The sequence below is a fragment of the Phyllostomus hastatus genome, unplaced genomic scaffold (genome assembly GCF_019186645.2).
Source record: "Phyllostomus hastatus isolate PE091 unplaced genomic scaffold, TTU_PhHast_1.1 phas_contig_210, whole genome shotgun sequence".
In the NCBI taxonomy this organism is placed as follows: domain Eukaryota; kingdom Metazoa; phylum Chordata; class Mammalia; order Chiroptera; family Phyllostomidae; genus Phyllostomus; species Phyllostomus hastatus.
The window spans coordinates 5,107,534-5,135,453 of record NW_025333737.1 but is presented as its reverse complement, the minus strand read 5'-3'; the positions used below and the strand labels follow the sequence as shown (position 1 = coordinate 5,135,453).

Here is a 27,920-nt window from a genome sequence, read left to right as displayed (position 1 = left end):
AAAGCAGGAAGGAAAAAGGAACGGGACTCATTTTGAGCTACAACCAGATGATGAACCCAACAAAGCAGACAACAGGACTAGGTCTGCGCATGAGACAAATCTTAATACTGCAAATCAAACTGCACTAGGAATCCAACTAGAAGAAAATCAAGAATTTTCTTCAAATATAAAAATAAACCACCTTATGAATTAGATAAAAACATAAATAGTAGCCAATAGTCGGAAAAAGAAGCGCTCAAACAAGGCTAGATTAAAGTGCGGGACAGTGTTTCAAAATGTGTGAGCCACAAATGAGGCGCTTAATTTGTGAGACGTAAGGAAGAACCTACTTCAAGCACTCCAAGAGTTGGGAAAAAGAATACAGAGAGAAAATTTTATGCTCCTTCCTAAGAAATTTTAAAATTAAGATAGCCTTCTTTCCAGATTTGGGAACATTTCTATTGAGGGCGAGAGGGGAGGGAAGGGTAAGAGCCTTCTAATGCACTTCTCTTTCATTTTTAAATGCCAGGCTTATGGAAAAATTATTGTTAAACTTTAATAAAGCAATTCTTCTCCTATGCTGACTAGTGAAGTGGCTCTTGAACATTTTTCTGCCCCAGCAAACCTAACTGGCTCACTAGATTGGGGAATTTCACGATGACAAAAAGGGGTTATTTGAAATAATCTGCTCAATGGTTTTAAAATGCATTACTTTTCCAAATGAGCAAATCATTCTAACTTCTTCCCAATCACTGATCTACTATCGTCACTACTGATGATAGAGGCTAACTGCTTATTTTCTACTCTACCTCACACTAGTATCGTGTTTTTAAAAAAACCTATGCTGATCCCAGATTACTCTATCCAGAAAAGCTTTCATTCAAAAGCGAAGGGCAGATAAAGTGCTTCTCAGATAAGGTCAAGTTAAAGGAGTTAGTTCATCATCACCAAGCCCTTATTATATGAAATGTTAAAGGGATTTATCTAAGAAAGAGAAGATAAAAAATATGAACAGTAAAATGACAGCAAACTCAGTTATTAGCAATCACACCTAAAACAAAAACAAAAGCACTAAGCAAACAACTAGAACAGGAACAGAACCACAGAAATGGAGATCACGTGGAGGGTTAGCAACAGGGGAGTGGGAGGGGGAGAGGGGGGGAAAAGGTACAGAGAATAAGTAGCATAGATGGTAGGTAGAAAATAGACAGGGGGAAATGTAGAAGCCACAGAACTTACATGTATGACCCATGGATATGAACTAAAGTGGGGGAATGTGGGTGGGAGGGGGTGTACAGGGCAGAGGGGAATAAAGGGGGAAAATGGGACAACTATAATAGCATAATCAATAAAACATATTAAAAAATATTCTGAGTTTCACAGAATGTTTCTCAGAGGTAATGTCTTTCATTCTGAATGTGTCAAAAATTCAGTGTTGTCTTAGAAATACAATGGGGAAAAGTGACAAGAAAGTAAAATTATAGATTACAGCATTATCAGCACCTATGGATTATACCAATCTTACTGACATGTCTGAAAAATACAGATGAAAAACTCACTAAATTTACAAGTACAACACATGTCAACTATAAGTCCCTAGAAGGAAGTATTATCTAGCCTTAAAGTAATTAAACGATACTTCCTTCTAAGGAAATTGTATTCTTAGCATTATTAATGGAGGTGGGCTCATTATACGCCACTAAGACAAGAACTACTGTATTACTGAACTCCATAAATATTTTTAAATGCATTAGTCCTCAGCATCTATCCCTCAAGCTTCTAATATATATATATCCATCCATCCAACCCTAACTAAGACTTCTGTTTTCCAAGTAAACTGTTCCTCACTAGTCAAGTGGATTCAAATAAGAACGTAAACACAAAAGCAAATGCAGTAAGGGATGAAGCAGTAGTGAAGAGTGTGCTGGTGTCAAAGGTTTTAGGCCTAAATCTTGCCTCTGCCACTTCTCAGCTGTATAACTCTGGACCAGGTACCACTGATCTATGATGCTCTACATCACAGATCTCTTGTCTATAATATGGGCTAGCAAGACTTACTTATTCATAGCGGTTTTATTCTGAGGATTAAATGGCATAATTCATGTGATGTTGCTGCTGTTATTACTGGTGTATGTCCAAGCCCAGAGAACACCCAAACACTCTATCTATACCCAAAGGAATGAAAGGGTGTATTTGCTTCAGTCCTGTTCCTCCACCCTCTAGAATCCAGGTTGAGATACTAATGGAACAGGGACCCAGATGAAAGCCAGACAAATGCTCATATATCACAGTGGAATGGGATGTCTTCTGTAGCTGACTGAAAGGGTCACAAATATGTGCTATTCAATAACCTTCCATAACAATGCTCAGAAGCAATAAGCAAACTCCTTTAACACCGAAAGTGTCAAACAGAAGTCAACCTAAAATCTTTTGTAAGATTATTTCTTTTTAAGTCATTGTTTCAAGTATTTTTTAAAATCCTCACCCAAGAATATGATTTGAGAGAGAGAGAGAGAGAGAGAGACATTGATGGGAGAAACAAACCAATTGGATGCCTCCCATATGTGCCCAACAGGGGACAGAACCCACAACCTTTTGGGGTGCAGGACAAAACCTGAACAGCCAAGCCCCCTGGTCAGGGCTCTTTCTGAAGCACATTTTAAGATCTAGGTAAGGTATGGTACCATGTATTTACAAAAACTTTGCTTAAAAGTAAAATGTTGTATTTCCATTAAAATCAGGATCAAGCACCAATACCTATTATCATCATTTTTTTAAAAACATTAATTGGGAAATTTCAGAACACAAAAACAGAAACAACAGATAAAATTACAGGAAAGTAAAAAACAAAATGGCTATTATTAACAAGTGATAGAACTGTTCATCTAAAGAATTCCTCAAGAATACCTTCAGAAGTATAACATGAAATAAATACCAAAATAAACATGGAACCAGTAAAAATTTTCTCATATGCTAGCAACAAGTAATTAGAAAATTGCAGGGAAAAGACACCATTCATAACAATAACAGTACACCAAAATTAACAATGCCAACAAATATTATTCACATGAAATGATTAGGACCAAATGAGGAAAAGGCAAAAAACATTAATGAGAGGTATAAACTTGATAGAGGTGATAAACAAAGGTCTCTCCATTTATTTACTCTTTCCCTAAATGAATATTTATTCAGCATCTGGAACACACCAGGCACCAAGGCTAGTAAGTACAGGAGATACACCTCTACTGATATTGTAAAGATGCGATTATGTCCAGTATAATATGGATTAAGCTAATTCTTACAAACATTCTAATGAGATTCTTTTTGGAACATAGTATTAAACTGGTAAGTTCATACAAAAAAAATAAGCAGGCAAGAGTAGAAACAGGAAGAAATAGTAAAGGCACCCTTCTTGAGAGGGAAACACATCACTGTAAATGTTAAGACAGAATGGCAGAGGCATGAAAACAGAAAGGAAGATAACCCAACATAGAAATGGCAGCACAACTGGAGCATAGTACATACAGGAACTCTCTGGACTCCATTTCCTCATAAGGTTATTGTGAGGAAAAATGAGCTAATACATGTAAAGTGCTTAGAACTACACAATAGTGCTTACCACATCATGCACTGCATCATGAGAGCCTATGCTCTCAAAAACTGTTAACTTCAGAAGGAAAAAAAACCCATAAATCAAAGAGGAAGGGAAAATTCAATGAAAAATGCTGGGAAAATTAGAAAACGGTTCAACTTAACACTCACTTCATGTGCTATGCCTACACAGTGAACTAAAAAAGATAACATTAAAAAAGGGAGTCTTAAAACCAACAGGAGGATTTAAAAATATTTATAAATATCTGGGTGGCTACTTTTATTAGAAAAAGAAAAAAATCACAGAGAAATTATCAATAGATGTGGTCTATATAAAACCCTCAAATTTCTTTATGCTGAAACAATGATCCTAATAAAAATATTCAGAGAATAAAGAAGACTGTTAACAAAAGCTCATAAAAATTATAGAAAAACATTTAGATTCCCAATTGATAAGTGGGCAAAAGACACAAACAGAATATTTTAAAGACAGGAAGCATGGTTCTTGATAAATATATGGGAGTATAGCAAACCACGTAATATTGCTTACTTCGGGGTCAGGCTTTGCTTCCCTTCATTGTATCGTCTTAAAATTTTCCTGCTCCCTCACTGTGAAATGCAAACTAAAAGTTTGTTTGTCCCTCTAATCTACATGCTCTCTCTCGTCACCAGGTTTTCACAGATGATGCGTGTCCTCTTCGGTTCCCTCCCATTCCTCTTCTCCCCCTGGAAAACCCTTATTCATCCCTTTGATTTCAGTTTAGATATTACCTTCTCCTAAGAGTTTAGTTTCTGGCCATCTTGATCTGATGTTATAAACAAAAAAATGAACTAATACCGATCAAAGATATGTCTGGTATGCTAATTATGACCTCCTTAAGACAGACTAAGTCAAACCTCCAAGTCTTATTCTAGAATCAAAGTCTCTTCCATCATGTCAAAGTCACAGCTTCACAGTCCAGAGAAAAGAGAGATCACAGAGGAGGGTGGTACTTGTCATGTAAGAATTTAGTTCTGGGCAGTGGGGAGTTACCCTTGGAGCAATTTCCAGAGAAAGGCTGATTCTAACACCTGTGAACAATTTAGTCAAAGTAGATTGCTCAAGGGAAGTGAGTCAGGGAAACAGAAACAAATGTCACTTCTATGTGTTAATAATGTGTTAAACAGGTTGGTTTGCTTTACACTTCGAAAAAGTGTGGTGCAAAGTGAGGTTTTTCAGTAGCTCAACTTTAAGAAGTGCCCCAACTCTGTTCAAGATGTTTAGGAACCAGCTGAAACATATGCTCAACACACCTATTTATCTCTTCTACAGATTGGGGCTGATACTCTGAATTTGTTGGAAATGATTAATAAGCTCAAAGCACAGAAATTAAACACACACACACACAATAAAAACAGCAAAACTATGTAATTCTATGTGTCTTTAAAGCACATTATGATTTAATAGAAAGAGCATGAGATAAGCTTTTATCACCTGCATTAGTGCTTTTGGCAAGTAATTAATGGTCCTCAGGTAAAAATCTACACAGTTAAGAACATGTATTCTATATGGGCATTTTAAACAATAGATTAAATCATGTATATTAAAGCACTGTCTAGGTGCTACATAAAAATTTTAAAGATTACTGCTATCCCCTGTTTAAGAGCTTCTTAGTAATGTATTAACAAGGTCAGAAATAGAAATCACTGAACCCAAACTGGTATATACTTCTGTACCATACTTGGTACATAATTCCCAAGTATCTACCCTCTTTAGTTACCCTTCAAATAGCTAGTTTACAAGGTTTGTTATTTATTTATCCTATGGTAAACATAATTTATCACTAAAAATTAGATATCTGAGTATTTCACAAAGGTATCTCACAACCAAGTATCAAATAAATTTCCTGGTATACTCAATACCAGGAAATGCAGTTTTTATCTTTGTATTATTTTGTTGCCCATAGTCACAGTTCAAACAAACAAACGAACACCCTGGAGCCTGCAGGAGTTCAAAGACTTGACAAGTGCTTGCCTCAACAGAAAATAAACTAAGGTATAATGGCTTTTCATTGAGAAAGGAAAAAACAAGCATCAGTAAGGGGAAGCAAGGATGCCGCACACCGCAATAACCACCAGGAAGGCTTCTGTTTGCCAATCGAAGCCTCAGCGACCACTGCTGCATCTGAGACGCCTCACCGTTTAGGAGTAACCGGCACACAGCCACATCTATTTACCAGTTCTATGGCTCCGACGTCAGCAGCTCAGCTGTATTTCCTTATACCGATGACGAATAATTAAAGAAAGCACATAAATGTTTAAAAATAATTTCATCTATTTACAGGCTCCAATATTTCCTCACAGAACTGCTTTTCTACTATGATTTGCCAAAAACTCTTTCTTGATTTAACGAAGTATATTTGGGTGAGGTATTATGAATCTCTTGCTCTGACACTAAAATTTTTAAAAAGCTGTAGGCGATAAGACATTAAATATGAACTTAGAGGCATCCTGTAAAAGCTCAGGGGTCTTTAAGACATATTAAAATTAACTGAAGGATCAAGAAGTCACCTGAAACTAGTAAAACAACATCTTCATATATTAATTATGAGTTGACTGACTATAAACATAAGTGTCCCGTGTGATACACCTAACTTTCTGTATGTTTCTTCAAAGCAGTCATGTTTGAGTCATTATTAGCTCTTATTCCAACGAACATGTCATTACTGAAAACATCTTTGGGACTCCTCCTTTTCAGACTAAGGGCCAATTTAGAACTACATAAGAAAAAGACTCATTTTAAGCAACAAAAAAATAGTATTACTAAACTTGACATTTGCTTTGTCAAAAGTTTTCGAGTATAACGTTTTTCCTATCACATTAAAAACAACAACACGCTTCATTTGACAATAGCTTCCAAAAATGTATTTCCCTAAAATGTGCTCAAAGGCGGCAGTGTTTGAAGTACATACATCATCTCTAACAGCGACTCTTCAGAAGGCAACGATATTCACTTGGCTGTATTTAATCTTAGATGCTTGTTTTAAAATCTCTCCACGTTGTTTTATGTAATCAAACCTTGCAAGTACATCTCAAGGTTCTTTTCAAGGATTGCATACTTATCTACTCAAAGAGGTGAACCACAGCTGATGAAAAATAACAACTGTTTCTGCGTAGTAGTATATGGACCACAGCCACTTGCCATGGCTTTTGGAAGTACAAGTCAAGTCAGAAGTACAAGTCAAGTCAGAACCACAGATTATTCAGTGTGTATCAATTATTCAGTCACCTTCGATGAGTAATGTGAACCCTTGCTGCACTAACACCCAAAGCCACTACACTCCTACAAATCAAGTATCACAGAAAATGAAATCGCTCAAGAAATCTTTTGACTCAATTCAGAACTTCAATTCTAATCACACTCTTAAATCAAATATTCCTTCAAACTACAATTGTGCCTGTAATTAAAATTGATAATTAGTTTTAACACTATCATTAAATTATTACATATATATAATAAAGAGCTAGACTCATTTATTAGTGTTCTATGAAATGTCACCTACTGTGCTAGATTTTCTATGTATCCACACAAAGACATCTAAGACCTAGAAGCTAAAAGTCCAATAGGTGAACAAAAAATCATATTCCACGTATCCCCAAATAGCCAAGACATAGAAACAATCTGAGTCCATTGACAGGTGAATGAATAAAGAAAATGTGGTATATAATTCCAGTGGAGTATTATTCAGCCATAAAAAGAAACAAAAAAAATCCTGACATCTGCAACAATATGGATGGACCTGAAGGCATTATGCTAAGTGAAATAAGATAATCAGAGAAAGATAAATACTATATGATTTCACTTACAGTGGAATAAAACAAACAAACAAACAAACCCCCCCCCGCCCAAAAACCAGAAAACAGAACTCATCAATACAGAGAACAGACTGGTGGCTGCTCAAAGGGACAACAGGGAGGGCAAGGCTGGAAATAATGAGTACAGGTGACCAAAGGGTATGAACCTCTAGTTTTAAAATAAGTCCTGGGGACATAATGTACAGTAAGGTGACTATAGTTAATTATGCTGTATTATATATTCAAAAGTTGCTAAGAGAGCAAATCTTTAAAGTTTTCATCGTAAGAAAAAAGTTCTGTGAAGTGACAGATGTTAACTAGACTCTTCTGGTGATCATTTTGCAACATATACACATACTGAATCATGTACACCTGAAACTAATATAATGTTATATGTCAATTATATCTCAATTAAAAAAAGAAAAATTATATTCTAACATGGGGATTTACCAAGATTTGCCTAAAAAGACAGATAAGAACAAGTGCTGGGTGGGGATGCAGAGAAATTAGAACTCTCATATACAACTAGTGGGAACGTAAAATGACAAAACAGCTTTCAAAAACAGACTGGCAGTTCCTGAAAATGTTAAGCATCACACTATGACCCAGCAATTCTGCTCCCAAGATATATATACCTAAGCACATAAAGAACATATCTTCACACAAAAACTTGAAGCATTATTCATAATACCCTAAAATGGAAACAATATCCATCAAAAACAGATAGATAAAAAATGTGATTAACCTATACAGTGGAATATTATTTGGCTATAAAAAGGAATAAAGTACTGATGCTACAATGCCAGTAAACCTTGAAAACATGTACAGTACAAGAAGCCACTCATACGAGAGCACATATCGTACTACTCCATTTGTATGAGATGTCCAGGAGAGGCGAATCCACAGAGACAAAAGTGGACCAGCAGTTGCCAGAGACTAGGGGAATGAGTAATGGGGAATCACTGCTAATGGGGATTGGGTTTCTTTCTGGGGTGATGAAAAGTTTAAAATTATAGTGGTGATGATTGCACAACTTTGTGAATATACTAAAAACCACTTAACTGTATATTTTAAAAGGGTAAATTTCAAAACATGTGAATTATATTTAAATAAAGCTGTTATATTTTTTTAAGATTTTATTTATTTATTTTTAGAGCAATGAAAGGAGGGAGAAAGAGAGGGAGAGAAATATCAATGTGTAGGTGTCTCTCATGTGCCCCATACTGGGGACTGGGGACCTAGTCCACAACCCAGGCACATGCACTGACTGGGAACTGAATCAAAAGCAGGAGTTTGCCCTATGCTAAAAGAAGGTCATCCAAAGCTGATAAGCTTATGCAAAAGCATAAGGATGCCAAGGAATGACAGAGTAGGGCAATGGTGAGATGGTCAATGTTGCTAAAACAAAGGTAAGGCATATAATATAAAGTCTGGCGCATCCTTCTAAAATGTTCTACATACTGTGATGACTAGTCTCTTTTTATTAAACTTTTAAAAATAACTTTATTTTATTTTTTTAAACATTTTATTTATTTTCCTTTAGAGAGAGGGGAAGGGAGGAGGCAGAGAGATGGAGAGAAACATCAATGTGTGGTTGCCTCTCACACACCCCCAAAGTGGGGACCTGGCTTTCAAGCCAGGCATGTGCCCTGACTGGGAATCGAACCTGTGACCTTTGGTTCACAGGCCAGCACTCAATCCACTGAGCCACACCAGCCAGGGCTATTAAACTTTTGAGAGAAATTGTTTTAGTGGAGGCAATGTACAGAATGTTCATTTGGCATTCTGAGCTTTCTGGGCACTTTGCGGCCTTGCCAGTAGCTAAAGTCTTCTTGACGACTGCCCTGATGCTACCCTTAGCGATGTATCATGAATACACTTTTCTGAGAACAGCCCAGAAATCATATAAGGCTTACTTGGAACAATATCAATGCTGGTAGCATTATCATATTTCCGAAATAAGGCCAGTATCTAGCCTCTTACCAAAATGACTTTCAATCTTCTGCTACAGTTCAGCAATCTTGCAACTAACATGAATGGCATAATGCACAGGCAGCAAACACAAGGCCCGCAGGCCGAATCCAGCCCTCCATCTTATTTTACCCAGCCCTGCACATTGTTTCTACCTGGTAGCAGTGCCAAGCTCTCGCTTAACTGTTAGGGAGTAGTTACATTTATACAGTCCTAAAATTACATTTGGCCCTTTGAAGGCAACCATGAGGCTGGTGTGGTCCCCAGTGAAACAAATTTGACACTCCTGGCATAATGGGTTATAAAGAGACTTTATAAGATGCTAAAGATAAAGACTTTATCTTATAGGCCAGTGATATTTTGAAGTGTGGTACCTATATGATAGGAAATAAGCATTTATTAGTTCTATGTTTCTTTTTTTACCATTATTTTTTGTTTACTGGTTTTCTGAGAAAGGTTTAAGTTTCATTTTAAGTAAAGTCTTAAAATGACTGATGTGAAAAACAGAAACAGGGAAGGCTCATACCAAAGGTGTAGCCTCTGAGTTAGACCCCGAAGGAGGAACAGAATTTTGAATGAGGAAGAAGTACTTGGGGCAGGCAAGGAAAACTGCACAAAGATACGGAGGTGGAAGGTATGTCAAGGTCTGAATAATGGCAAATGATCTTTGCCTGGGAGCATTTGAGTGCTGGAGAGTTCAGAACTTTAAATTTTATTTTCAAGAGGCCTGTGCAACTTAAAAATCAGTAAGAAAAAGATAATGAGAAACCCAAGGCTGGAGAGCCATTTGGTTAGGTCATGATGGCAACTACCTGAGAAAGAGATTAGAAGAATATAGCAAAATAAGAAAGGGAAAATGTCGAATTTTAAGTAAGTTGAGATTGACATGTATAAGTACCAATAAAGAGTTGTCTGTGCATTATCTTAGTACTCTGATTTATAATATCTACTCTGGTTGCTAAGAGGCTTTTCACGTTACTTCTTAGGAATGATTAAGCTAACTGCCATATAAGTAAGGTTCTGTGTATGTACCGTATAAACAGAATTTTGCTAGCACTGGTTCTATTCATTCAGGTGGAAAAAAACGTCATGGCAAAGTAAAACAAGTGAAGAACATGTACAGACTTGTACTTTTGCTATTTATGTAGCAATTTCCTTGTATGTCAATGCCATTGTTCACAACCTACAATTTTTAAAAAGTGGTGGCCCAAGTGATGAAACATTAGCGTAGTACAACCCAACTTCCCTGTACACTAATTATCAAGGAAAAGAAGCGATCAAAAGACAAACTTTCTTTAAAGAATCTATTCAAATTCTGTAATGGTGGTTTAATGTATTCAAACAATCTTTTTAAACTCAGTATGAAAGTATCACTGCCATACACAATCCTTTTATTATTTAGTTTTATATTAATAAAGTTTAACCTTTTCTAATAGGTTATTTTATTTACTAGAAATTAAACTCCCAAAATGCTATATTCCTACTTCAAAATGGCCACGGCCAGAAACCACCCAGTGAACTTATAAACAAGATGTGTTGCAGGGGGGACACAGATATCTATCTCCAATATACTTACTTGGTTTTAATTCACAATAATCACAGCAGGCAAAGCAGTGTCTATTTTTCTAGTCAGTCCAGTGAAGAAATTCATAATGTATATATGGATAAGAGAAATAACAAAGTGGCATTCACTGGATTCTTTAAAGAAGTAATTAGATTTTAGAAAGACCTTACTTGAATTCCTTGATCTCTGCCAAAGTCCATCTGTTTACACTAGTTGTTTGGAAACACTCAATAGGGTATTTCCAAAGAGCAATGGCAGGTCAAGTTAGGAACACGTGACTTACTCTTTAGTTATATTTAAATGGCCCACAGTGAGTAAAAAATCAGACTCCACATAGGACACTGGAGAAAGCCTCAATTCTCAATCTTCAAAGAAAAAAACATTAAAAGGTAATGCTAAATTGAAATTTTCTCATTACAGATTAAAACCAAATGTAACTTTTAGTATATTAGATTTCTAAAATTAAAATTTGAGCTTTAAGTTAAAAAAAAAAAAAGAATAGTTAACTATGCTCAACATGGGCTAGTTGCATTATCTCAAATGTTGCAAGCCATTATATTTGAATGTAAGATAAAAGGAAATTAGCCTTAATTTAAAAATGGTTTACTATTAAACTTTTGGTATAAGTCTATTCTATGTCTTCACAATCCACATCTAAAAAACACTGAACTAAGACTCAGACTCAAGTTCTAATTCTAGTCATTTTTAGATATGCATCCTCAGGCAAGTTATGCTCTTTTGCCTGAGCCCATTTGTAAGAAGAAAGGGTGGATTTTGATCACTTCTAAATCTCCTTCTATCTTAACAACTATAAACTGAAAGGCTGGCATTTCCCCAGTTCTGAGAAGGTTCCTTTATTTTTCTCCCCTTTTAACAAAGACAGTCCTTACATTTGTCTGTGATCCAAGTCAGATTAAATTTCTACAAATATTTTTAAACAGGAAAATGATGTTCAAGCTATCACTCATCAGCCTTTTCCTCCTATTTGTTGGTTACACTGTGGGGGACACGACTACCGCAAGTTCTATGACAGTCACCAATACCATGATGGATTTGAATTCTACGGCAACTACGGATTCCAAGGCAACTACAGATTCTAAGGCAACTACAGATTCCAAGGCAACTACGGATTCCAAGACAACACCAAATCACCAAACAACCCTGATTTCCACGATGAGCCCAAATTCTAAGACAACCTCACACTCGAATCCCAAGAAAAGTGTGAAAACAGCAGTGACCTCAAAGACAGCCACCACCATGAATATGACAACTATGAAAAATGACGGCACCACACTGAATCCAAGGGACAACATTCACTTTCTTTTCTATGTAATATTTTTGCTGTTTTGTGTGCACTGAAGCTGAAGTGAACTTGAACTGCCTGCATTCCTATCTCGGTTCTTTATCATCTGCTAAATGACAACAAACATGCTAGGAAAATCAAATTTAACTACTTCTAGGAAATCATCATTATCCTAGTTTAATTTGGTGGTTTGCATATTTTAATATTTTAATTGTGTAAACTAATTATTACCTAAATATGATTTCCTTCTTATAAATGCTAAAAAAGCACAAAATAGCAAAGTCTGCAAAATCAAATTGAAAATCAGATTTTTGCATTGAAAGTGTAAGAGAAGAAGTTATGTTGGTGTTTAACCAAAATATGTTTCTGTGTGAGAGAGAGAATGGGTGGGGGATGAGGAGTGATGAGTGTTGTTCTTATATTATTTTATTTTTTATTAAATAGACAAAAAAGTGCTAATCTAATAAGTAGAAATAACAGTACTCTATGAAACAATACACCTGTGTCACCCTATTTCATGAATGTGTAATAGTAATACATTGTTACAGTAAAAAAATTGCCTATCTGCTAACCTTTGTGATACATACTACAGCTACTCCAATGAAAAGATTCTCTTGCTTTGAGCAGCCCTTTGTTTTCTATTTCAAAAGGTCGTTTGTAAATCAGAGGCCTAGAATTCAGATTTCTTCCTTATAGAAATAAACCTTATAACTATCGTTGAGATTTTCATGTTGTTCTATTGATACAAAGCTTAATCTAAACAAAAATCTAGTGTAGAATTTCAACAGGGATAATAACCATGCTATTAGCAGTGCAGTTGTTATGGTCTGAAACTCAACTCTGGCTCTTTAGCTTGTGCCACCAGGAGTTAAATACACGAACCTGTGGGATTCCCAAACTTCAGCAATACACTGACTGCAAATGAATCACTTGGGGGTCCCTGATGCAGACAAAATGCTTAGTAAATGTTAGCTGTTATTGCTACTACTACCACCCAAAGAACAACTGCCAGGAATTACAATATTCAAGAAAACTATTCATTGTAACTTTTAGGTTTTATATTTTTTATTATTCTTACAAAAATAGTATGTGTTCTTGGCAACAAGTCTAACAATACAGAGATATACAACAGAAATATTACAATGGGCCCTCTACCTCCTCCAATCAGACTCCCCTGAGATAAGCAAGGTGAGCAGTTCAGTGTGTATACTCTCACACGATTCTCAGTCGATATACACACACGCACACCTTGTTATGTGTCAGAATCATCCTTCTGTGTCTTTTAAAAGCAGCGTGGCATTAGGGGACTTCTGTCACTTTTGCCAGCTCAGAATCCATCACTCCTCATTCTGGTATCAGCGATGCAATTTTCCCCCGGGCGACCCTGCCCCTGTAATTCCCTTTTCAGTTGAGTAGGACTGGCTTTACCACTGAGCTACAATAATGAGCACATAACTCAGCCATGAAATTCCACCCCCCTTGCCATAGTAACTGCCTTGAGAATTAACATGTGACTTAAGCCAGGCCAATAAAACCAGCACTTCTGCTGTAACTACTGGGAGACAGGTGTTTCTACACTGGGGTCCTTAAGCTGGGGAACACAAGCCACTGCTGGCTATGGCTTAGGAAGAGCTGCTCAGTAATAAAATTAACATAAAGATAGTGGAGCCAAAAGAAAGAGAAGACAGACACCCTTGAGATGACACTGTTCTCAGCGCTGCATGTAGTCACACACAGAGCCAGGCCAGCCCTTGATCTTCTTAGGGACATGGGTCAACTGACATTCCCTTTAGCTTATACAACAACTTTGAATTTTGTTCTGTCCCTTGTAACAAGCAAAAAAAAAAAAAACAAAAAAAACCTTCAACACACTACACATTACTCCATAACACTCATCTATCATCATTTATTAAAAAATTCAAACACTAGTTATATTGCATTCTTTTTTTCTTCTGCCACTATAAACACTATGGCAACAACTGTGCTTGTATTTATGACACTTGAACTACTACGGGGCAGGAGTGTAAGTACATGGGAGCAATAGCAAGAAAACATTAGAAACTAAATAAGGCCAAAATTAAGGGGCCCCTTGCACGCCTCATTAAAGCACCTGGGCTTTACATGGGGCGTCAGTGGTGCTATTTAATTACTGAGAGAGACAAGGTTAGTTTTGCACTGGAAACCTCCTCCAGAAGCCATATTAAGATGGGCTGGAGTGGCGACCTGGAGACTGGGGGATAGGAGGATAATGCTGCATAGTACAGGTAAGAGCTGATAAAGAGTCTCAGCGATGGCAGCAGGGGAAAAATGGTTCCAAAATACAGTTGCAAGATACCTAAAATTAATATTAAGCTATTGGGTGCTCTTCCCTCCTGGAGCTAAGGCTTCACACCAGGTGAGGCTGCATGAGAGGAAGAGTTCTGGTAAGTCTAAGTAAGAAACTGAAAGGACTGAAAATCTAAAATTGGCAGTGGTCCTATCAAAAAAACAAAAAATAAAAAATGAAAAAAACTTCAAACATTCTGTACAGAATTTTATAGGTCACAAAACACTTGGGAGAGGCAGACTGGCACAGTTTTTTATAAGCACATCCCACCCCTTTTTTAAAATATGAAGAAACAGACTTAGAAAAACACCCCTTTTTTAAAATATGAAGAAACAGACTTAGAAAAATTAACTTGTCTAAGCTTGCACAGCTAACAAGCAGTAGAGCAGGGAATCCTCGGCACTCTCATACATGGGTTTCCTGGACAGCCCATTGATCAGTCCCAGAGGGTGCGTGCACCCGGCCCATCCTGCTTTCATCTGGCCTTTCTAGATAGTCACTGCAAAGGAACCTCATCTTATACATTCCTTCTGACTGTGAAGAAAACAACCTTCTTTGAGGTTTCTGAGAAATCTTTACTCATAAACTAATTAAGAATTTAAAGGGGGAGGAGGACACACATGTACCAATGTTTCACTTTTCATTACTTAGCTAAATTAGGGAAAGTCAAAATATACTGGCTGTATTAAAGGTTAGGGTTGGAATATAAATATAGTTCATCTCAAAAATTACCTTAGGCAATTTAAAACAGCAACTGAGAAAAAGCTGGAGAGAAGACTTTCATGGGAAGGTGAGGAGATACTACTCAGAATTGGTAAAGAGGAAAGTTGAGGGTATGATACCCTAATGCCCCAGTTCTTGGGACTTCTTAGTCTCAACACTGAGTTATCTGATTAAGTGAGTTTCCTATCTTCCACCTTCCTTTCCTCACTCCTTTCCCAATATTTCTCAACTCCCATTTATTTTCTATACACATCAAGTTTTTGCCACCCATGGCTATTAAGTCTACTGGCATAATTCCTCAGTTCATATAAATATGAACTTAACTTCATATAAAGTTAAGTTCAGAAACTCAGAAAGACTAAGTAATTCCTACAGCTAATGAATAGCAACACTAAGACTAAACTGTCCTTGATATTCCAAAGTCCTTGATATCTCAAAGCCATTCCGGTAGTCTCTATTATATGACATTATCTCTAAGGTTCAGTGAGCCATGAATTTATGTCACACTAAGCAGGAAGGAAAGAAGTAAAACTGACCAAATCATGTCATGGATGAGTTCTCAAAAGGAAGGCAAAATGAAGCAGAAAGAAACAACAATGAAAGGGCACACAGCACAGGCATCATACCTAATGTTAAGGAGGAGCTCACTGCCTTACCATAAAAGCTTTCTAGGAACTAGACTTAACTGAAGACAGCATGAATAAATACAATCAATTTTCCAGGCTGTCACCTCCTACACCATCTTTACAGAAATCTCCCACAGCTTCTCTGAACTATTTGTTAAATCACACTGATGCCACCTTATACAGCACATCACCAAAAGTGCTCAGAAACAGATGCTTAAAATTTCATTTCTGCTAAAAAGAAAAGTTCCCGATGATCCTGTTGTGGATATTATCTAATCAGAATATACCTAAAAACAAAGGAGCCTTTGTAATGTTTTTTAGTCTTGCTAATTAATCCACTGTAGGTAGTATTAAAAAGTTGATGCAGGAAAGAGAAGCCAGTATCAAATGGGTAATATGAAAAGCAATTTCTAATATATTGCACATTATTTTAGACCAAGATAGCTATTTACCCAGCTATATTCTCCCAGGTAGATTCGTTTTCAATTCTTGTCAAGTCAAATGGGAAAACCCAAACTTGCTGACATGCTCACACTCTCTCTCTGTATTTGCTAGCATTTTTTAAATTTTGTTAAGAGAAACTACAACATAGTATCCCTTACCTCCGTGCAACATAATAAAATATAGGATTCCCAGCTTTGGAAGTCCCAGCTTGGTAGAAAATACTTAATGTTTTCAAAGCCTTGAATTCTTCTTTTTCATGTACTTGATGCCTGCAAGAAGAGAAGAACGAAGCAGTCACAGGCTTTATATTGTCCATTAAGTACACAAAAATCTACAACTGGACCAATAATAAAATGTGCAAAGTAACAAAATACCCAGAGAGGTAGATGGTGTGTCCTTCTCCCCTCCTTTGAAGGGCAATTTGGCAACAGGTAACAAAACATTTAAGGAGTCACTCTTTGGACCACACAGAGTGGTTCTTAGGACTATCCTAAGAAAACTAGTGGACAGAGATATTAACCATAGAATTGTTTTTAATCATGGTTTTTTTTCTTAGATGGAAGTTTTTGAGTAACTTATTGGTTTTTAAGAGTTCAGTTTCTCAACCTTTTCATTCTCATGAATGGTATCAGCACCTTTTTCAGATGATTACTCAGTTGTACCCCTGCTTCTTAATAGTCCATTCTAATCTCCCTGATTCTGAATATCACTTTTATCATACATTAAGTTCCCACCTGGGGGATGTGGCTCAGTTCATTGGGGCGCTGTCCCGTAACCAAAAGGTTGGATTGACATATTCATACGTTTTAACAATATCAAAGAATTAGAGTCATGTGTACTGAAATATGGTCTATAGTAGTTCCCCGTTACTCCCCTGGAATATATTCCAAGACCCTCAGTGGACACTTGAAAGCACAAATAGTAAAAAACCCTATATAAGCTATGTTTTTTTCTTATGCACACAAACCTATAATAAAGTTGAATTTATAAACTAGGCATAGTAAGATTAACAGCAATAATAATGAGATAGAACAATTACAAACTATAATGAAAGCCATGTGAATGGCTCTGTGCTCATCACGAGGTAAAACAAGGACTACTTGAACACGAGCACTGTGATACCACAACAGTCAATCCGAGAGTGGAGACGGCTGCCGCGTGAGTAACAGGCAGCAGCGTCTACCGTGCGCACAGCGGACAAAGGGATGACTCACGGCCCAGGCCGACAGTGCAGGGATGGCACAAGATGTCATCACTCTCCTCATAACAGCACATAATTTAGAACTCACGAATTGTTCATTTCTGGAATGTTTCATTTAGTATTGTCAGACTGTTTTACAACAGGTAACTGAAACTGTGGAAAGCTAACCTGTGGATAAGGGGGAACTACTGTATATGTAACGTAATTAATAATAATAGGCACTTACAATGCAAGGCACATTATATGCAAATCTTTATGTGAATTAACTTCTGAATCCCAGGTTCTGCCTTTTTCTTTCTGCTTCTGGAAATACTATGAACAAAACACTGAACCCACAGTCACTAGGAAGCACATACTGGGGACTTAGTGTAAAGTACTGTGAAAGGGACTTTAAAGACTGAAGGATTCAGCACTACCTCCATTATAATGTCACACAAGTAAACATCCAACAACAAGCATTGTTTACTTAGCTCACAAAGTAAATCCTCCTAAATGATATTCAAACAAATGTCCACAGAAATTTCACAGCAATATTGAAGTATACTAATTTTCTGAGCCTCAGTCTAAATCTCGTTAACTTTTAGGAGGGTTCTGAAAAATGTTACAATATGGTATAAAGAGCCCAGCACTTAAAACCAAAGGACCTATGAATTAGATGTGGAATCTTGGGCAAATTAGTTATACACTTTGACCTATATTTTTTCTTTTAAAAAAAATATTTCAATTAGTTTACATTCACTATCATTGTGTTAGTTTCAGGTGTATAGCATAGTGGCTGGAAAATCATATACTTTACAAAGTGTCCTCTTAATATTTCAAGTACCCCCCTAACCCCATAAACAGTTGCTAGAATATTATTTTCTTTAACTGTAATATGAAAATAATGTTATCTATACTCCCTTTATAAGAATTAGTGCAAAAACACCTCAAAGCAACATGACAAAGTACTACTCAATAAGGTACTATTATTTTTATATATAGGAAAATAAATGATTAAAAAAATATTTCAAAAATAGAAAGGGTAAAGAAAATTTAAATCCCCACATATGGCAATGTGGATATTAGGTACATCCTTCCTGATAATTCTCTATCACAAACTGAAGCATATCTAACAACCTGTCCAGTAGTAAACCTTGTACCTCAACCAGAAAGAAAAAAAATAAGGTGGTACCTTACCTAGTCATGAATTCCTCAAACTTTGAACTGGTAAGGTTAAGACTGGACCAGTGTGTATCTGCCACAGGTTTGTGCTCCGGAGGCCCCAGGTACGCAAGAAGTGTTGCCATCTTATCAAAAGGCCGTCTCCCCACAGCTTTGTGATCCCTAGACAAAGGAAACTACTTAGGAAAGAGCAGCGAGCACACATTTCTTTAGAGTGCCATTCGTAGCTGTTCATTTGACTGTGAGCTGGGGTTTCCACTGACTTGTGAGAGACTTCGAGGGTGTAAGTACACACTGAGACACCTTCGAAATATGACCACTCCCCAAACCACAACATTTACCTAACAATTCTCTTTCCTAGTGTTCTAATTCCCAGTACCATTAAATGGACAATCAGTAAGTAAAAATAACACTTCTTCTCACGATAAAAATAATCCATTTTGAGAAACCACTATTTAGGAATTAGACATACTGTCCCTGATATCTTATTTCTGCTTAACCAGATTAAATATGGATTTTCAATAACTATCAAATATTTAAAATTATGTAAGAATAACAAGATACTATTTTACAAACATCACTTTGGCAAAAAATACAGTCTGCTAACGCCCAACTCTGGTGAGACTGTGTAAGGAGGCACGCCCACAGGCTGCATGTCGGAGAGTGAACAGGCATGTGCACTTCGAAAAGCACGTGGCGGCGGCTAGTGAAGCCCAGGCTGCATGTGCCCCGGAAAGCAGCAACTACACATCTAGGTAATACGCGAGGGGCCAAGTATGGTATCATTCATTACATCACTATTTAAAACATTGAAAAACAGAAAATAAACCTAAGTATCCATCAATTAGGAAATGCAAATTAAACTATAATATAGTCATCAATGAAATATTAACATAAGTTAAATAAGATATCTCAAACAGAATGTTGCATGGGGAGACTATATTTAGTACATCATTTCTATAAAATTTGAAAACACAAAACTATATTATAATACTATAATTTCCTTATTTTGTCAATTCTTTAGAGAGAAATAATATCTTTTTCCCCAAGAAATAAAATGCTATACAAATCTGAAGTAATATAGTAAAATAAATATTAAATCTAGATGGTAGACATGGTTCTCTGTTATATTATGTTCTATACCTTTTTTTGTGTTTAAAATGTACATGTATTTTTTTATAAAAATTATTTTTTAAAATTTTCTCTAGCATCAAACTACATGAATATATATGGCATTATATAAGAGAAGGAATGTTTGCATGTAAAAGTGCCACCGTTTCCTTCAGTGTCACCCAGACACAGCATCTTCATTTTTCTGTTTTGGGGCACACACCAGTCATGCCCATGTCTGCTTCAATCCACTAACAACTCACGATGGACTGAAATGCTCTCTCTCCCCTAGTTGGTTCTCGGTCTTAATTTCATGGTCTTCTACCTTTTCCATGAGTGGGCAAACCACTCTTATTGGCATTTAAAAAATAACCTAGACTCATTTTACCTTTGTGAGAGAACTTTTCATGCACAGGAATCTGGGCCCTTTATAAACATACATAACTAGAAAGGACGGCAAGTAATTCAGGTTACAAAGACTAACTGAAACAACTAAGGAAATAATTCCCAAATAAATAATTTTCAGTTATTGAGTATTTTCTATATAAAGCATATACTTCAAGTATCACAAATGAGATTATTATAAAATTAATACATTGATGTTTTAATTATTAAATTCCTAAGAATGAGCTACTCTTCAGATTCAAATGCCAATACTCATTTGATCTGCTAATAAATTTGAACTTCTGTCTTGTTGGACATAATGTATTATAGTTTGCAAGTCAAAAACCCAAAGGGCTAATTTGTGATTTCCTAGCTTAACATTAAAAAAGAAAAGAAAAAAAAGAAAAAAGTCTGGTCCTGACTGGTGTGACTCAGTGGACTGAGTGCTCGCCTGCAAACCAAAGGGTCTCCAGTTTGATTCCCAGTCAGGGCATATGCCTGGGCTGTGGGCCAGGTCCCCAGCAGGAGGTATATGACAGGCAACTACATATTGATGCTTCTTTCCCTGTCTTTCTCCCTCCCTTCCCTTCTGTCTAAAAGTAAATAAATAAAATCTTTAAAAAAAAGTCTGTAGCACCTAGGCGGGCTTTTTGATCATTTAATAACTTTTTGCTTACATATTTTCAGAAAGAGCCTGAATTTCTTTTTCCAAACCATAATTCTTATTCTAAAAAGATGTAAAGTAAAAAGCATTATTCATAACCAATAATTTTATTAATATATATTTAAACTGATTTTCAATACGCCTATGACTGGGAAATCTTACCTATTGCTGGAAAGATACTGGCCAATTTTCTCCTGATTGTTCCAGAGCAGACGATGTAAAGCAAGCACATTGCCATCACTGATGAAGGAAAGACTATGATTTACTGCATCACTTGTGGGACAATCAGATGCTATATCAAGGAAAAACCTTGAAAAATATAAAATCATTAGAATTTAAAAACCAGATACACCCATAGCTATGTTGGAATTAAATTTATAAAAAGTAACTTTGTGAAATAACCGAGATTACAAATATAGAGGATGTATTCACAAATGTGACCATCATTAAGTAAGAAAAGAAGGGACAAGGAGAAACTTGGTTCTCATTTCTGATACCTAGGTGCACCTTCAGAATAGGCTCTGCAGACAGACAAATACCAAATTTAGATGGATGAGGCTATGAGAGAAGCCAGTAACTTACAAATAAGGAAATGGAGGCCCAGGCAACTCAAAAGACCTCCCCCAAATTATATCACCTGTAGGTGAGAGCCAGGATCAGACCCTTGCCTCTCTGAACTTGCTACGAACAGTCAACAGCTAAACTATGAATCCTATATCGACATTCACTTTTCCTCCAATATGGGTTGCAGTTAAACAATATACCTTTTAAACTCCAATTAGAAGGAAATTGACATGAATTATGATGAAAAACTGAAAGAGTTGTACAATTTAGCTTAGACTATGAGTCAGATCAATTAGATTCAGACTGCAGAAAAGGCAGAACTCTGGACATTAATTTACATTTATAAAGCATTTTCTCAAATTATCTCATTTGTTCCTCTAAGTCAACTCAGGCAAACATAATCCCTAGTTTACAGATAAACTAACTCAGAGAGATAAACAGAAAGCAACTATTTAGTTATGAAAACCTTAAAGATGTTAAGTTTTCTCAAATCATAAGAGTTCCCAACAGTTGTCCAGTTACTCATGAACAAAATTGTATGCACGTGCATTACTTGGTTTAAAGAGTGACATTTTAGTTCAGACACACTTCTAAACTGAAGCATGAAAAATATTCTAACATCAAAAAAATTGTGATTTTACACTGATATGCATTATCTGTACCATTTTTTGTTTTAGTTTTTACTAAAAGGAATCTTTTCCTACTTTCTCTGCTCTATATTGTGGCAACCTTAAATCCTTTATTTTAGTAATATGTCAAAAATCCCTCTAGGTTTTGAAATATGAAAAACACTACCAAATTATAAAGAATATGTATTTACTTCATTGCCGTCTTTTATAGCAAAATAAGATTTACTATGTTCTGGACCTAGAGAGGAACAAGAAAAAACCTACACAGGAGCTTCATGGACACTAAGTGAAAGTGAAAACATCTGATTCAAACAGAGCAACCAACTACGTGGCAGGCTGCTTACCTTCGTGCTGCATCAAAGTTGCTTTTTACAAAATCATTAAAAGGCCGCATATGCTCTTCTTTTGTGAAGAGAACATGATTGGCAATACTCTGAAGTATCTGAACAATAAAACAAGGTAATAAAAAATCACATTATTTTTATTGTATGAAGTTGACACATCTGTATGTTTGTCAAAAAACATGAATTTTCATCAGTATCATTATTTATTCAATTATTCCTTATTCTATAAATACTAGAAGTTGTTCTATTCTTTCCCAAATATAATTATTATAGCTACACATAAATACATATATATAAAAGTGCATATTAAGAAATTTTAATGTATTTTTAAAAAATCATATAGTATACATTTTGGTCCCCATTTCAGAATTTCCAGTGTGATTATATAGAAAACTATCTTAAAAAGACATTTTCTAAAATATTTTTTCATGATAAGATACCCCAAGTATCAGTCTAATGAATTCCTTTGTAACATAGACACAAATAAAACAAAAGCATTTAAGTGAAAACTATAAGGCATTTCAAAAGTAAAAAGAGGAAGTACAGTGAATATGAAACTCTAAAATTTTAATTGAAAGAAAATTTAAAACAGATCATCAAAATAATTCTTCACCTTTGACATTAACTTCAAGCCCCTTTCAATTCTAGGTGGTGGCTTTTTATCTAAAATCCCTGCTTCATACGGTGAGACAATGGCAGGATTGATAAATCTGAGGAACATGGCACTTCCTACTGCACCGATGCTGTTCTGAGGAAAACGCTGGCTAACCACCTAAAAACAAGGAGTCGAGAATTGAATATGTGCTTTGAGTTAAAACAAGCAAATGGGAAGAAAGAGCTTGAAGGTCAAACTTTGCACAAAAGCTCTGACTAGACCAATTCTCAGGAACAATACTTTTCTATTTTTTCCTACTCCCAAAATATCAGTAAAGTTCATCCTCAATTCTTGCTTTCCATCACTTTAAAATACAATACAGATGTCTAAGAAAAAGGAAAAATCTCATAAGTTTTGTAGACAAGACCTAAAAAAAGATCTTAATTTTGTTATTATTGTTTGTACTGCAGATTTGCTGAGTAATAAAAGCAGATCAACTTTTCACACAAAAGGTAATCATATTTTACTAAGATTAACACATAAGAATATGATCAACTCATTAAGACGTAGGTAAGTTTCCAACAGCACACCCCTAAATATCTAATACCTAACAGTAAATACTTACATTTTGGTGTGTACCTGGTACAATTAAATTTCTTGAGCAAAATGCTTTCCAACAAAACAAAACTTAGTTTTCTTAGATTCCTATCGAGAGAAAAAACTTACTTACAAGTAACATTATATTGCCAGTTTCTTTTCTTCATCAGAATGCTTTTCTATAATATAAGGACCTACTTATTATTTAAACCATGGAAGAATGGGAATTCTTGGGATCTAAAAAGAAAAAGGATCCCACCAACCAAAAAGAGAACTCCTATGTGAACCTCAATTTAAGATTCTGTCAAAAAAAAAAAAATATATATATATATAAAGTTAAGGATTCAAAAACTAGCTGCCCACACTGAAAAACAATGGGAGCCCAATATGTAAAATGAATTAATTTTCTCTTGATAAAACGCCCTACTTGGAAGGTACAGTAACGGGTGAGACTGGGGGAAGTGTCAATGAACTGGCACAGCTCCCATCTCCTTCCGGTCCCTCCGGCTTTAAGTTAACATGGAAATTATTTTGAAATTTACATTTTTTTACAGAAAACACACATTTACTGTTAAAAAACACTTGCATATCATTTTAATTTCTACAACTTTTCTTGTTTATTATGACTGACTGCTGCTTAAAGCAGTGGTAGCTATAGTGGCAAGAAGCCAGCACTCCACTCAGGACTCGGGGATTCCAGGGACAAGTCTGCAGCATTTCGAAGGATGCTGGGAGAAAATGAGTGAATGGGATTTAGGTGCAGAATCTCACATAACTCTGGTTTTCTTCACAACGCCTCCAAGAAGTAACACATCTTTTCGTGAATTCACATGGCTCACTAAATCCAGTTTAATTCTGGAGAGAATAAAGATTATTTCATTTCGTTCTATTCCCTTTAGTGCTTCACGTGGTATACATTTTAAATGTGTTTTTATGTACTGCCTAAAGTCTCAAAAATAATTTTCTATCATATCGGATAGGGAATTAATAAAAATAAGACTTTTACAAAATGATTTTTTAAGCCGAAGAAAATCTTTGTAAGAGGCGATATCAGAGGTGAATTTTAACTCATAAATTCTCACCTCCATTTATGCTATGAAGCTCAGAAGGCTTTCTTTGTGTTATAGGACTTGAATGCCGCTGCACGAAGGACAACCTTACATGTAAATAAGGGGAAACTGGTAAAAGCAGCTAAATGCAGCAGCCTTAGTAGAACAGCTTTAAAACCTAAAAACTATTTTAGAGTTATTTTTAGTTGAAATACAGTTTTAGAAATAGAATTGGGAAGAATATTCAAGTGCTTTGACACTGCAGTTCAGTGTTTAACCTTCGGAGGAGTAGGAACAGAAAAATGAACATACATATACACACAGACAAAATTCTTCATACAGTTTCAGAATGTTCATAGACCACTACTGATACTGGGTGGTTCTTGAAACAGAAGAAACATACCAACAAATCTATAATATTTTAAAGCCTTTAGGGAATGAGTGAGCAAGAAGGAAGAGGATTAAAAACTACTCTATATTTAAGTTTAAATAGGTCTTTTTAAAATTAGCATATATTGTTTAATCCATTAAAATCCTGAAATGGTTTTCAAAAAGCTAAAAGGTATAGTTTGATTTCCAAAGAACCAGTTAATTTATAAAATACTAACCTGTGAAAGTATCTTATAAAAATCAATAACTTATATGCACATGGAGAGTTCTTTTAAAATGCATCTTGAACATAGCTCTTCACTGGTTTTCTCTAACAAAAAAGTTATGACTCACATTTATACCTGATTTATACTTAATACTACTCAGTCTCAGAATTTAATGAAAATTTGAGTGAACTATTTCCCAAAGGGAGAATATTGTAAAATTTAGGCAAAGTATTACACCTTTACTATCTTCCACATCTTCACAAACACTTCACATCAAAATTCAAAGAACCCCCACATCAGAAACACAGTTTTGTGTATCACCTGACTGCGGTGTGTCTCACTGATGGCAGTTTCACTGCAATTTAGAACTAAAACCTGATAAAATGTAGTCAATATCAATAAGCACTTCTATTTCTTTCCCCACTACTTAACACCAGTGTGTTTTCACCTCATAATATACACATGTTCAAGGGTTTTTTAATGTGCAGAAATTTAGTTTGGGTCCCAAAGAAATTCTTCGTACAAGTCAAAGTTAGGCTGCTCCGGTTGTGGAAACTAGTTCACAACGCTAGCTTCACTCCCCTTAGTAGAAACTGAACTACATGTTACGAACAAATGCAGTCACAAACTGTGCATCAGCAAGAGGGTCACTACCCTAACATACTTAATTATCTAGGCTAGGTGGACAATTAACTTCTCAAAGGAAATCTAATTATACATTATATATTTGAGTCTAATAAACAGAGTTATCTACAACATGACTACACAACTCTATGTCAGAAGCCAGAATCTTCTCTATATATTTTACATATTCCCATCCACAAAACACACACCCCAAAAGAAAGTTAACTTGCTTTCAAAAGATTAAGTTCCATTAAGCCAATATATCCATAAATCAACATTTTAAATTTATAACAACTATACTGTCTTCATACTTCGGAACATGTTCTAATGTATCTCAAATTACCAATTACATTCCCTTTGTTTTCATGAGGACCTCGTATCACCTGTGCTGAGAAATACATTCCAAAACTTAGTGTCACTCTGAAACTTAAAAAAAAAAATCTGAAAATAACACTAGTAGAAAAAAAACATTTCAAGGAACCATTTTAGACAAAATCTTAATAAATAAAGCAATGTTAGGAAGGCCAGAGAACATGCGCGAGAGAAACACAGAAAGCCTGAATTGTAATTGATGGGATACACTACACAACAGTGTTAGTAGAACACTGACCAGGAGTGTTAGAGACAGTAAGTTAATTTCCACAGTGATGGCGTACATCGTGTTAAACCTATGTATGCTGAGAATTAGAAAGCTGAAGCATTAGAAAGAAATGTTTTTATCAAGCAAGATGGCCATCCAATCCAATTCATTTGCTCAGTGCTGAACAAATTTACTTGATATACTCAAAAAGATTTACTTTATGTCTCCAATTTTTAATTTAGTTCTGAATTTAAAACAAAAATTTATTATATGTAAAGTTTAGACAAGGAATGACAAATTAAACTGCTGTATACTATATTCTAAATTTACCTTTTTAAGCAAATCACCTGCATAGCTCCTAAAGGCTTTAATTCTTCCTCTGAAACCACTGAGATGATGTGCACGAACACAGTACTTTCTGGGTAAAGGTTAAGTCCTGCTGACAGGTAATGACGAATTTAAAGTGAATGCACATTATATTTTGGACAAATTCCACTCATGGGAAGAAAATAATCTTGCCTACCCTAATTTTATTCCCTTTAAATTAGGGCAACTTCATAGAAGCAGGCAGTGTATTCCTATCATGTTTGCAAAATGAGGTATTTCTCTACAAACATGGACTCACTGAGTGTTCCTTTATTTCCAAAGTAGTATGTTCTCAGTCCCAATAGTTTAGTAATGATTTTCTCTAAAGTAAAAGTGATTTTACCATTAGGATTTTTATGATCTGAGCACAGATACCTAAATTTTGGCTGGGATGGTCTATGAGATAAAAATATAAAGAGTAAAAAATAAAATTCAGCAACTTTTAGGTTGCTGAAATCACAGAAAACAAGTTAGAAAGTGATACTTTCCTTCCATATACTTCTATCAATTAAGAAAACCTTTCAGCTCTAGAAAAAGAAACCACTCACATTACCTGCAAACAAGAAGCAAGAATGAAGACAGCATTTCCTAAGGCCTTGAAATTAAGTTTCTTTAGCATTCATTTGTAATTAAAACAACAACGACGACAATAAAATTAGACCAGGGATATCCAATGCAACAAATGCCCCAAAATGCCTTTGGATAAATCAAACCAAAGGAACACAGAGAATGTTTCAATGTAACTTAATTCCAGGGTTAATTGAAATGAAAGCTATTTTGTGCCAGAATTAGTAGAATGATTTTACAGTGAAGGTCAAATAGGCTGAAGTGAAGATGTTCTTAACAAACAGCAAAAGATTTTTGTTTTGCTTTGAAAGAAACAGCTAATAAAAAGTACTCCAAACTTACTGATTTTTTGTTTTCCTTTTTTTCTTTTACTGTAGCTTTATTCAGTAGGGAGTGGCAAGTTGCCTACAGAACAGAGATGAGCACAAACAAGTCACAGCACCAACTACATACAGCAACAAAAACAATGTTGGCTTGTACATAAAATTACACGATCAAATGTAACACAAATGGAATCAACAAAAAAAA

The 27,920-nt window shown here is 35.6% G+C and overlaps 1 protein-coding gene across 8 annotated transcripts in view; it reads right to left on the bottom strand.

Annotated features, from left to right (window-relative positions):
• The window catches only part of NF1 (neurofibromin 1), a 225,813-nt gene that overhangs the window by 72,308 nt on the left and 125,585 nt on the right, over nt 1–27,920 (bottom strand). For 6 of the 8 annotated variants that reach the window (XR_006785349.1, XM_045836072.1, XM_045836073.1 and 3 more), the window contains 6 exons: nt 27,735–27,797; nt 23,032–23,190; nt 22,419–22,516; nt 21,044–21,190; nt 18,739–18,885; nt 16,520–16,630 (listed from right to left, as the gene is read on the bottom strand). Coding sequence is in view for 7 of the 8 variants with exons in the window: in XM_045836072.1 (XP_045692028.1) it covers nt 16,520–16,630; nt 18,739–18,885; nt 21,044–21,190; nt 22,419–22,516; nt 23,032–23,190; nt 27,735–27,797 (725 nt within the window). In the remaining variant the exon portion in view is untranslated. The remainder of the gene's footprint in view (nt 1–16,519; nt 16,631–18,738; nt 18,886–21,043; nt 21,191–22,418; nt 22,517–23,031; nt 23,191–27,734; nt 27,798–27,920) is intronic. The other 2 variants (XM_045836076.1, XM_045836078.1) reach the window with 1 other exon arrangement.